The sequence below is a fragment of the Sprattus sprattus genome, assembly GCF_963457725.1.
Source record: "Sprattus sprattus genome assembly, chromosome: 19".
Classification (NCBI taxonomy): domain Eukaryota; kingdom Metazoa; phylum Chordata; class Actinopteri; order Clupeiformes; family Clupeidae; genus Sprattus; species Sprattus sprattus.
Window position 1 is genome coordinate 1,289,178 of NC_137917.1, and position 12,770 is coordinate 1,301,947.

General features: G+C 43.6%; 2 protein-coding genes across 2 annotated transcripts in view; one reads left to right on the forward strand and one right to left on the reverse strand.

Moving 5' to 3' along the window:
• stx17 (syntaxin 17) overlaps positions 1-1,803 on the forward strand; it is a 10,897-nt gene extending 9,094 nt beyond the window's left edge. Inside the window, exon 8 of the mRNA XM_080857927.1 lies at positions 728-1,803. Coding sequence (XP_080714053.1) covers positions 728-949 — 222 coding nt within the window. The 3' untranslated portion in view covers positions 950-1,803. The remainder of the gene's footprint in view (positions 1-727) is intronic.
• Positions 1,804-1,847: 44 nt separating this feature from the next.
• Positions 1,848-10,022, reverse strand: erp44 (endoplasmic reticulum protein 44). The gene is made up of 11 exons (XM_080858588.1): positions 9,891-10,022; positions 8,134-8,206; positions 7,997-8,036; positions 7,747-7,862; positions 6,224-6,408; positions 5,497-5,612; positions 5,185-5,359; positions 4,509-4,620; positions 4,171-4,312; positions 3,511-3,613; positions 1,848-2,838 (listed from the first exon to the last, which is right to left on the reverse strand). Exons 1-11 carry the CDS (start codon positions 9,945-9,947, stop codon positions 2,734-2,736), a joined length of 1,224 nt encoding a protein of 407 aa, XP_080714714.1. The 5' UTR covers positions 9,948-10,022; the 3' UTR covers positions 1,848-2,733.
• Between the last annotated feature and the right edge of the window lie 2,748 nt (positions 10,023-12,770).

The following is a 12,770-nucleotide window of genomic DNA, read 5'->3' on the forward strand; positions in this document are numbered from 1 at the left end:
GTAAGCTAAAACACACACAAACATGCACACACATGTGTAACGACACACACACAAACACACACACTCCCTCACATCAACAAATACACACCAACTTGTTCTTTCCCTCTCCTGTAGGTCAGGTAATTTACTGCTCTCTGAAGACGATAAGATGAGAGGAAAGAGAGATTCAAAGAAAGCGGAAGAGAGGGGGAGGGAAAAAAGAGCGAGAGAGATGAGAGGAAAGGCGGAAAACCATTTGATGGATGTCATCTTGCACATCTGAAATGTTTTATGTTGGTTGAAATGTTTTGAGGATGTGATAGGTCTGTGTGTTGGATGCCAGTTCCAACCAAACCTTCTGTTCAGAGATATCAATTAACTCTGCCTCAGATTTCACCTCATTACTCCTCTTCTCTGATTGAGCTGCAGAGTGTTGTGTGTATCTCCTTACGACCGTTGCTTATTATTACTTATCTCAACACCTATCAAATACATTAGATGTGTGTATTGCTGAAACTCTGATCAAATACCTTAGATGTGTGAACTGCTGAAACTGGGATCAAATACATTAGATGTGTGTATTGCTGAAACTCTGATTAAATACCTTAGATGTGTGAACTGCTGAAAGTCTGATCAAATACATTAGATGTGTGTATTGCTGAAACTGGGATCAAATACATTAGATGTGTGAATTTTTCCTCATTATTAGAGTCATTTTTAACCCCCCCCCCCCTCCCTCTGTTCTTAGGCTGCCAGCTCTGGATTGGCCGTGCTGCCGGTGGCCGGAGCCCTGGTGGGCGGGGTGCTGGGCGGACCCCTGGGATTGATGGCAGGATTTAAGTTGGTCGGTGTGGCCACGGCGATAGGGGGTGGGATTATTGGATTTGCCAGCGGCAATCTGATCCAAAGACGCAAACGAGAGCACGTGGACGTACAGCTTCAGCAGCTCAAGAACACACACGCTGATTAACATGAACTCTCATGCACTGGCACATTTGATTCCAAGGCATAGACACCCAAATTGACACATCCACTGACGGGCACAAAATCACTCTCCAGGCTTTCCGTTTGTCTGTGAAAGAGAACACATGAAGTTGGAATGACACTGGTACCTAGATAAACCTGTGATACCTGTATTCAAGCTTTGTTTGATTGCTGGCTCAGTTACTGAGCTGCTTTTAATGACACGCAACAATCACACACATCACTCTCAGTGAATCTCAAACTTGAAACTGCCTTACCTTATGAACTTGTTTCATGCCAAAAGATGCCATTGTTTATGCTCACATCCATGTCGATTTGCCAATTTATTTGCCTTAAATTAAGCTCCTACAGTCATTCTGGCACAGGAAACAGTGAGTCTGTACTGCTGCTGCTGTAGGCCAGTGCTGAATGTGGCTGATAAGCCGTCTGAGTTGAACTGCAGTGATGTCCTTAATATTGTAATTCATAACAATAATCAAACATCTGTATTTGTGACACTTTTGAGTATCCACACTGCCCTAGAGAGATAAGAGAGTCTGACTGTCTCCTTATGAAAAGTAGTAGACATTAAAAATGAGTGAAGGGAGAAGTTTCACCGCATAGCTGTATGAAGTTGTTTTCTCTCAGATGAATTACAGGGTGTGTGTGTGTATGTATGTGTGTGGTAGTAATGCTGTGAGTTGGGAACAGATGCCAGAAGAAATGACTGTTGAATAGCTGAATGGTAAAACTACTTTTAATAAATAAACAGGTTGTGTTGGCAAATGCTACTGTTACTCCATCTGGCTCACCTGGGCCCACACATGTAAATGCCTAACATCTTAAAACATGAAGATACCACACAGAGTCTTGTGAAATGTATTTTTTTGTATTTTATTCCTTCCCCATCTGAGATGACTGATTGATTTACTTCTCCTCCCGTTTGTGCTCCAGCCTTCGTGGCCTGGACCTGAACAAGTCTGCATCATAACGCACAATTCACTTGCTCACTCTACCTTTTTCTCTATCTCTCTCACTCACTCACACACACACACACACACACACACACACACAAACGCACACGCTCCCATACTCAGACACTGGAGTGAGTACTGAATGACCACAGGAAGACAGTAAGTGGCCTGCATCTCTTGATCTGTATCTTCTCTCTTTCTAACACGCACACACACACACAAACACAAACACAAGCGCGCGCGCGCACACACACACACACACACCCATGCGAATACACAGTGAACGGCCTGCACGTCACGTCATTGAAAGTGAAATTTCCCATAATTCCTAAGACCAATGAGAGGTCCAAAGCCATGTCGGTACCTCAGTAGGAGCATCACGTCTTTCTTGCTCTAGTTGTTTTTTTCTTCTTTTCTTACAAAAAACAACAAGAAAAAAACTTCGGCTGACAGAAATGGGGAGGGGAAGCAAAACAGAAAAAAAAAATGTATTTAATTTAGACACGACTGACCGACAGAGCACATATTTACACGCTTCAAAAATAAAAAAGGCTCTTTTTGCTTTCTTCTCCTGTTTTCTTCACTCTCTCCTTCCGTTTCTCCTTAAATTCCAAACTTCCTTCTTGTCGTTCTCCTTTACGTCCACAGTAAAACAGAGTGATGGAGGGTCCGCCTGGAGGGGCGGGGCCAAGCCACAGGGGCGGGGCTGCCGGCTCTAGGTTCTGGGTGGTGGGTTGTGTGTTCTGAGTGTGTGTGTTTGCTTATGTAAGTATGTATGGGGTGTGTGTGTATTGTAGGTTTTGCTAGTGTGTTTAGGTCACAGCTCGTCACGGTCCCTCAGCAGAGTGTAACGCGTTTCACTGGGAGCCAACTTCTGGAAGGAGCTCTCTGGAGGATTGCTTGCCACCTCATTATTGTCCTCCTGTAACACACACACACACACACACACACACACACACACACACACACACACATTATAATTGGAGAAGGGGGTGATAGTGGATTATACAATTGGTAAATTAGGTCTCTCAAACTACATCGTTAGAGAGGAAATGTGTTGCAATAACAATGCACAGGCACTCCAATGCACAGTCACTCCAATGCACAGGCACTACAATGCACAGTCACTCCAATGCACAGTCACTCCAATGCACAGTCACTACAATGCACAGTCACTCCAATGCACAGTCACTCCAATGCACAGGCAGTCACTCCAATGAAGTCAAATGAAGCTGTAGAATGCTACTGGTAATGTTGATGCAAGTGGTATGTTACAGTATAGTACTGTCTAGATGAGAAGATATTCTATAATGATGTGCTGAAGACAGAGAGGCTTTGGTCAACTATTTTTTATAAAGGTTGTGTTCTAGAGTTCATCTGGCACTGAACAAGTGGTGGGTTCACAGGTAGTCCATAATTTATATTTCTTTTATATGAGGAGATATAATTGATAGGAAGTGGATGAATTCACCTGGTGTGCCAGTGGAAAATTATGTGAGTGTGTATATCTGAATGAGTCTTTCTGACTATGAGGAGGTGTCCGAGGTGTGTGTGTGTGTGTGTGTGTGTGTGTGTGTGTGTGTGTGTGTGTTACCTGTCCTGGTGTGCTGTCTGTAGGATCAGGCCCATGGTGGAACTCTCTATGTAATTTCCCTGAGTGGAGGTCCAACACAAATTGTTTCAGCTTCCCTGGAACCCTACAGATAGACGACAATACACATGGACTTACTAAGATTCAACAGCACACTGAGAATACACAACACACACAGAAGAACTTGTCCAATATGGATGGGGTTGTCTCCTCCTCTGTGGAGTGCTTGAGTAAAGAAGTTCTGTTCCTTTACCAGTGTGTACAGAATGCAACATCACTAATCTAGAATAATATGGAAATCACAAACAGTATATTTATAGCATGCAAAGGAAAAGCTCTCTCTCTGTGGTTGGCCTGCCTCCATGGTTCTGTTTCCATGAAGCTTGAGGTTTTTGTGTGTGCTAGCTAGCCTGAATACTCAGCTGACACAATATGGCATTGCGGGGCAAAGTCCCCCTAAGAAACAGTGCAGGGGCTTTTACAAAATGACTGAATATCCATTGCCTGAATGCCTTTGCTTTCTCTGGGAAGAATGCCAGTTTCAACAAGGGAATCAGCTTAGTCGGACATCATGGCAGCACAATTCTGAGAAATGTGAAAATGTTTCTATATTGGGTATGTGAAGCGATCAATAAAATGAATCAACAGATTTTGGGTACTTACGCAAGGTCACTGTACTCCGGCAAGACATACATGTGTCTAAAGCTGTCAATGGCAATGACTGGGCAGTCTGCCGGCGTCTTTTGGATATGGAGGAGAGGGTGGCGGAACTTCTCACAGTCTGCATGCAGGAAGTTAATAGAACCTGCCAGATGGGGGGAGGAAGATACATTTAACTGCTATTGGCAATAGAACTCAAATAAAACACATTTATGAAAAATAGAGGAAGAAAGTAAGACTGAGTATAGAGAAGGGGGAGAGAGGGACAGCTCTGATCTGTGGGTGTTTGTTGTTAACATTCAGAGCGTGACCTCTGACCTCTCACCCTGTGGTGACCTCACCCTTCTCACTGATGAGTTGCCGGGCAACCTCGTGCTGAAACTTCTCCAGGCTACCTGGGTCATCCTTCTGATGGAAGAGGATCAGAAACGGAATGCCCTCCTCCGTCAGCTCCTGCTCAAACACACACAATACAACACACTTAACAACATTACACTACAATGGAAGGAACGTCTGAGTGTGTCTGTATGGGGGAGTGCGTCTGCATATGTGGGAGTGTGTGTGTGTTAGTGTGGTTGGGGGGGGGGGGGGGGGGGGGTATATGGGGAGGGAGAAATGAGAGTAAGAGGCCATGTGGTTGCTGGGTGACAGAGGGACAATTGCCTGCGCAAGTTATTTTAAAGATGTGTAACACACATAGACACACAGACAACCACACACACACACACACACACACACACACACACACACACACACACACACACACACACACACACACACACACACACACACACACACACACACACACACACACACACACACACACACACACACACACAGGAAAAACACTGTGGGAAAAGTACACTGGGAAGGAGATGAAGGCAAGAAAAGACAAGAAGAGAGGAGAGGAGATGATACTGTGGCAGGATGTAAAGAGAGTCACTGAGAGGAGGAGAAAAGAGAGGAGAAGAAAAGAGGGGAAGAGCATGTTGAAGGAAGGAGAGGCGTCTGCTGTACCTCTCCATTCTCAAAGGTAATCTCTCGGACCAGTGGAACACACTTGTCTTGGGTCCAGGCGAAAGTAAGGTCGAAGTTGGTGAGCGAGCCCAGGTATACCATATCTGGAACATTCTCCCCCATAGGTTTGTAGATCATGTTATCACCGCTGAAGCGCTCCGGCTTAGAAACATCCCTGCACAAACAGAAACACAAAGAGATGCAGATGACAAGAAATCATATAGGAGATAGAAAGACAGAATAACTATAACTATACTCAAGAAAGGAAAGCAGAAATGAGAAAAAAAGAAAAAGAAGGGTATCGGGTCTTACCCAAAAGAAGCCATGAACACACAGTCATCTCTCAGGATGTTGGCCACTTTCTCAAAGGTCTGGTAGTTTTCTGACTCCTTCTGCTCGAAGTATCCCACGATGGTGCGCTTATTCCTCTGTGTGTGTGCATGCATAAGAATGAGATGGTACAAGAAAGAAAGAGAAAATGAACAAATCTTATCAGAGCTGAGTATGACACACTACCCAGCCAACATGCACCAACACGGCTAGCATAAGCAAACTTGGGCGGGCAGAGTATGAGTGTGTAAGTGTGTGAGTGTGTGAGTGTGTGAGTGTGTGAGTGTGTGAGTGTGTGAGTGTGTGAGTGTGTGAGTGTGTGAGTGAGTGTGAGTGATGTGCACGTACTCATGTCTATGGTGGTGAGTGAGTGAGTGAGTGAGTGAGAGATGTGCGAGTACTTACGTCTATGGTGTTGAGTGAGTGAGTGAGTGAGTGAGTGAGAGATGTGCGAGTACTTACGTCTATGGTGTTGAGTGAGTGAGTGAGTGAGAGATGTGCGAGTACTTACGTCTATGGTGTTGAGTGAGTGAGTGAGTGAGTGATGTGCGAGTACTCACGTCTATGGTGGTGAGTGAGTGAGTGAGTGAGTGAGTGAGAGATGTGCGAGTACTTACGTCTATGGTGTTGAGTGAGTGAGTGAGTGAGTGATGTGCGTACTCACGTCTATGGTGGTGAGTGAGTGGGTGAGTGATGTGCGAGTACTCACGTCTATGGCGGTTAGCTCCTCTAGGCTCTTCATCTCCATGATGGGCTGGACCTTCTGCTGACGGATGAAATCGGCGATGGCTGCCACCGACCTTTGACCCCGGTACTCGCGCTTCATCATCATTCCATTCCGAAAGAGCTTCAGTGTTGGGTACTTGCTGATGCGATAACGCTGGGCAATTTCCGCTGTCCACAAACACACACACACATGCAATTAAGGACCGATTATTCCCTTTAAAGGGAAAGTCCATGGATAACACACAGTAATAATTCTGAACAAATAAAATGTTGGGTAGTTTCCTTTAATGTTTTTCTCTGTCCATCTCTTTCATGACAGTGCCTTGATAGTTCCTAAGAAACGTGCAAACACTTCTTTACACTCGTACCGACTGTTGCAAACACTAATTTATTCACGGTCACTACTGCATTTCAATTTGTTCTTCAAAAACAAGCACGGGCAAGAATGTTATTTAATGTTTGAAATACTGATTATGAAACTAATAAAAAGAGGAAGCACATTGATACTCTGCAGCCTAATGACTTAGTAGGGCCAGAGGTAGGATTAGGCTTGAGATCATGGCAGCACTGAGTACCCCTGTGTTATTACACACTTATAATAAGAACGCAGCAGAGTAGTTAATACTATCTTATATACAGTGTTACACAATGTTTTATTTAAAACACTGTTTTGCGCTCTTACTAACAACTTTAAAAAATACTATACCTATACCTTAAACAATGTCAATTTGATGAGACAGTTGACAGGTGTGATCCATAGAGCGGGGAAGGAGAAGAATAGAGGGAAGAGGGGAGAAAAGACAGGGGAGACTGGGGTGGGGTGTATGTGGTCGGGGCACATTAAAGACAGGGGAGTCTGGGGAGTATGTGGTCGGGGCACATTAAAGCAGCCACCAACTGAGGGTTAAATACTCCAAAGCTGGGGCAGGAGCCCCTCTCCCTCCCTCCCTCCCTTTTTTGCACACGCACGCGCACACACACACACACACACACACGCACAATCACACATACACACACAGCAGGGTGGCTCTAAGCTGCCTGGACTTCACAGACAACTGCGTTTTGTCATTAAATCATCAAACATTTTACAGGTCATCAATAATTCCCTTTACTCTATCTCAAAGGATAAGCCACTGGGTGTATGTGTGTGTTGATGTTAATTTGTGTGTGTGTGTGTGTGTGTGTGTGTGTGTGTGTGTGTGTGTGTGTGTGTGTGTGTGTGTGTGTGTGTGTGTGTGTGTGTGTGTGTGTATGTGGGTGTGGTGAGCTATTGCATGTCTGTCTGCCTTATGAGTGAATTTGTGTAAATATGTGTACCATTGGTGTCTTTGTGGTGTACTGGTTTTCAATGAGGGTATGTGTACCTTAACATGCATATCTGAGTGTATTATGAGTATTCTGAGTGATAAATGCTAGAATGAGAAAGAAATTGTGCTTGCGTGTGCGTGTGTGCGAGTGTTTGTTGCAAGTGTGAGTATGTGTATAAGTGTGCGTGAGTACACTCACAGTGCTGGTCACAGTCTACCCGAGCAAACACCACATCTTTGTTGTCTGGGTAATCCTCTCTAACCACGTTTGATGCCTCCTCAAAGATGGGGTGTAGCATCTGACTGAAGCGACACCTTCACACACAGAGACGGACACAGGTGTTACCACAAAGCCAAATGCCTCGTTGCAGCACAGAATATGCATGAACGGAAACACATCAGAATCTCTCTCTACACACACACTTAGTTCCATAAGCCTCACTACTCACCAGTCTGCATAAAAGTTGACAAGTGCCACTCCAGCATTATCTGTAAGATATGGAAACAGACATTATATTACACACAGAATACACAGACAAACATGCGAGACAACCGCACACACCCACAAGCATAAACATAAACTCACTGAGTGTGTCATCTATGCTTCCGACATCAAGACTGGTTATCTCTCCCCACACAGGACAATAGAGGCCTGCTACCTGTAGAGGAAAGGCCGCATTGTCACATTAAGAATGGTGGACTGTTTGAGAGTAATGTCAACAAACACACACACACACACACACACACACACACACACACATACAGAGGGAGAGAGGGGGAGGGAGAGGGGAAGGGCCATCACTCTGGGAATCTGCCAAGACCCCACGGTTTGAGAACTGGCACACGCACATATGCTTCCTCAAAAACAATGGCTCAGTGTTCACACAGTGTACATAATAATAACAATACATTTGATTTAAAATCTCCTTCCATGACACCCAAGGTTGCTTCACACAACTATTAAAAAGTCAATGGCAATAATGGCAGTGTTGTAAAAGGACATGAGCTGATTAAAGTGCAAGTGAAACTAACACCACAGTAATGAGGAAGAAGAGGTGTATCAACCGATCAAAAAGAATCAGCCTTACAAAGAGTGCCATAAATACGGTTTGCTCAACAACATGCATCTGGGATGATGATGCTACTTGCAACAAAGATAAGGTCAGATAGGCAACCTGACACATCGTAGCTTGAGTTAGATTGGCTATTCTCCGACTGACAGAGAGTACAGAACTTCAGCTGACTTGCGTCGCAGCAGAAACGACACACAAAAGTTCCGGGTTAACAGCCAATAGGAAGAGGCCACAACAGAGGTATTCACCAACCGGCATCTGTTTATCGAAAAAGATGTGGGTGCATGTAGCGTATTACAAAATACCTGCAGATGAACTTGTGTCGTTCGAAATATTATAAATAATTCCTGTTGACCAAAAGTTGTAAACGATATAAAAATACATACAGATGGGAACCGTACAAGATAGATTGGCCCACTAAGTGACTTTGTCTCTGCCCGCTACTAACCAAAGCTAGCTCGCTACCACAAAAGTTTCAAGCTCCTGGAGGGCTAATCATAGACATCCACACCGCACTAGCTCTCATTATAGGCAGTACAAATCTCGCACGTCTACAATACAAAAAGCGTGTGTTCTATAACCAATCGTTAACTGTAGGGACTAGCATATTTTGAAAACAAAGCACAACGTTAGTTAACTAACCTTTGCTAGCGAAACAACATTTTAAGGCGATAGCCCACTGAAAACACATCTGGCACAGATTGCCAACGTCAAATTGTTGATGGAGTAGTTTATTTTCTTATATTAAGTTAACGTCACAATATTCGGTTTGGAAAACTATGTATCAAGAACCTTTCATTGTGACTGTCAAATGCGACATTTTAGGTACATTTTATGTAAGAGTCCAGTGGATACGCATGAAAGAAAATGATAATACAGCTAATACTGCAACTACAGCATAGAAACGGTCACATCACTTCATACTTCAATGCGTGGCTAACACTACGGCAACTACTAAAACTAGCTAGCTAGGATAGACCTAGCCAGAAGAGAAGCTAGCTAAATGTAGTTGGTAGATATGATGCCTAAATAAAGCACAGTGTGTCCAAAGATCGGCTGATATAAGTTGAAGAGATCATCAATCCTAAACCAAGCCTGTCAATTGTGCAAATTGTAGTGATTAACATTCCCCCGGTGTCATTCCCCAAAACCAATACATACTTCTCCTATCTTACAGGCATTACTGTTAAGCTAGTAGCTAGCTTGCTGCAGAATATCGCTAACACTGCCGAAAAGAGGTACCATACATACGTCTAATGGAGATGCTTACCAGTAAAATCGTGAAGTAGTGGAGATCAAGAGCGGGTATGATTGATGTTAATTTCATTGTACAGTGGAGTTAATTGGTGTTGATGAATCTTCCCAGTCTCTCGATACCACTCCACTACTCAGCTTCAGGAAGTGGACAGCAGGCAAGCACAGAAAGGCGTGAACCTGCACTACTCTTCCTGGTATGAACAAAGAACTATGGGAACTGTTGTTCTACGTTTCGCATCGCTCACTCAACGGACTCCTAGTTAAAACTACAAGTTTCCAGTAAAACTGGACCGGTCCTTTTTGATTTTCCGAAAACGTATTTGGAAGTTGTAGTTTTTTAGGAATTGTACGGGAGACCCAGATGTGTTTGTTCCATGTGACTTAGCTGAATTCATCAGCCAGGGAGGCAGTGATGTTCCAGACTGCGTTAAAGCAAAGACAATTCAAGTGAAAACCATCCGTGTGTAGTAAGTTGTTTATTGTCATATTTTAAAAAGTAAGCATTAGCAGGTTATATCATCGCTGAACTCGGTATATTTAACAACGAATGATGCAGGTTCTGGTAACATTATCGTTTACAAACTTTTTAAGTGCTAGCTACCATGCTATCACACAGTTAAAACCATTAAACTATTGGTTTGTTATCTAGATTTCTAGAGTGTATTAACAGGAAAGTAAATAATCTAAAAACTGTTTTTAAGTTGTGTTATATATCTACTTTTTATCGGAACAAGGGATCGGGATAGCGGATTGGCAAATTACGAATGGCTGAACCGTTAGCTAACGTTACCAACTTTTGTGGTTGTTTGTCAGGATGTGCAACTTGTAGATATAAGGTATGTAGATGCTACAAACTGTCCATTCGTCTGTTACCCGTTAAATAACGTGGTAGCCTATCTGTTAATCAAATTGTATTTGTATGACTCATATTATAGTGGTATTAAACAGCTGCAACAAACAAGCGGGCCAGCACTCTGTTCCCTCCAAGGGCCTTCTGTGTTGTAATGCTTTGACAGGGTGTTCATGAACTAAACATCGCTCTAATACTCGCCTTCATCTTGTAAATAAGTTAGGCTGATTTTTTTCAGATGTTAAAATATAATCGAATTGGGTCATCTTCTTTAGACTACCATATACCAACAATCCTACCCAATCGACGGATCATTTTTGGAAACGAGTAGGCCAACGAGTGGATACCACAGAGGGAATATTTTTGAGATATGATTGTGCCAAATAGACAATATGTGGCTTGTGTGTCTTAAGCTTAACTAATCGAAGGAGGGATACCAGACTGCAAACAACAAAAGACATTAAACCTCATAACATCTTGCCCAATGTTGAACCCTGCGACCTCCAATCTTTCTGCATGGCCTAGACTACTATCCTTACTTATTCATGCTGCATCACATTGTGTTCCCAAAAATACACTGTTGCCAGATTAGTTTTGCATTAGACCTGTGATATACAACTTGCCAATTCTAGCTATCTGTCACGAAACCCACAGTTTGGCAACCACAGACCAAACAGGTTGACTAAACGTACATAATCAGACAGCCACCATGCTTTACTTGTGGTGGTAAGGTCACACACGCACAAACGCACACACACACACACACACACGCACACACACACACACACACACACACACACACACACACACACACACACACACACACACACTCATACTTACACTCACTCACTCACTCACTCACTCACCCACCCACTCTCTCTCTCTCTCTCTCTCTCTCTCACACACACTCACACACACACACACACACACACACACACACACACACACACACACACACACACACACACTCACACTCACACTCACACTCACACTCACACTCACACTCACACTCACACTCACACTCACACTCACACACAGACACAGACTATCCCATCATTCCAATTATTGTTTGTGTGATTTCTCTCTCCTGCTAGCCTGGATACCAGCCTGAACTCCGCCCACAAAATGTTTGGTCTGGGAGATTCAGTCTGGAATTGAGCTAGTTGGGAGAGATTAAACGTCTCAGAAAAGTGATCTGAACAATCAAATTGTAACGGCGGGCTTTATACATTGATGGACAGATGACCAACCAACGCTTGAGTTGATTAGATAGATAGAATACATCGAACAAAGATGGCGCCGTCTCGGGAGCTTAGTGGGACATATTTTATATGATTTAAGCTATCTACACGACTTTTTTTTATGTCTACATTTACTCGGTTAGTTGTGTATGTGCAACACGATGTTGCCGAGGATTGTAGGTCTTAACTGAAGCACTCTAGACCATTATTGATAGGTTATGCTAACGCGTAGACAAAAAAAAACGTTGAAACAAATGGTAGCTTCTAGCCTTGAGTGCTAATTAAGTAACGTGAGCAGGCATATCTCAACAGATATTGACAGCGCACTCATTTTGAAAGAGGAACAGAGAAACGCGATCAAGGCATTTGTCGATTGAAAAGATGTTTTTGCCGTCCTTCCTACGGGATCAGGTAAAAGTTTAATCTATCAGATGGTAATACTACATTGCTCTGATTGGTTCTAGGTATCCAATTCAGCGAAGAGGAATTTTCTTTCCTGGTTCGTTGAAACAGGCCCCATAATCACAGCCCAATGGTTCAGTTTCAGACTCATATTCTGACTAGAATTATGAGTATGACATCGTCAGGCTACTCTCCTGCAGTAACCCAGATCAGAACAGACAGGGTTTTGAGATAAGACCAAGCCCAAAGAGAGCACACGCACACGCACACGCACACGCACACGCACACGCACACGCACACGCACACACACACACACATGCCCAAAAGACCAAGCAAGCAAACACCCAAAGATCTCTGCTGGAGACTGGCTACTGAGACTGGCTACTGAGACTGGCCTGCT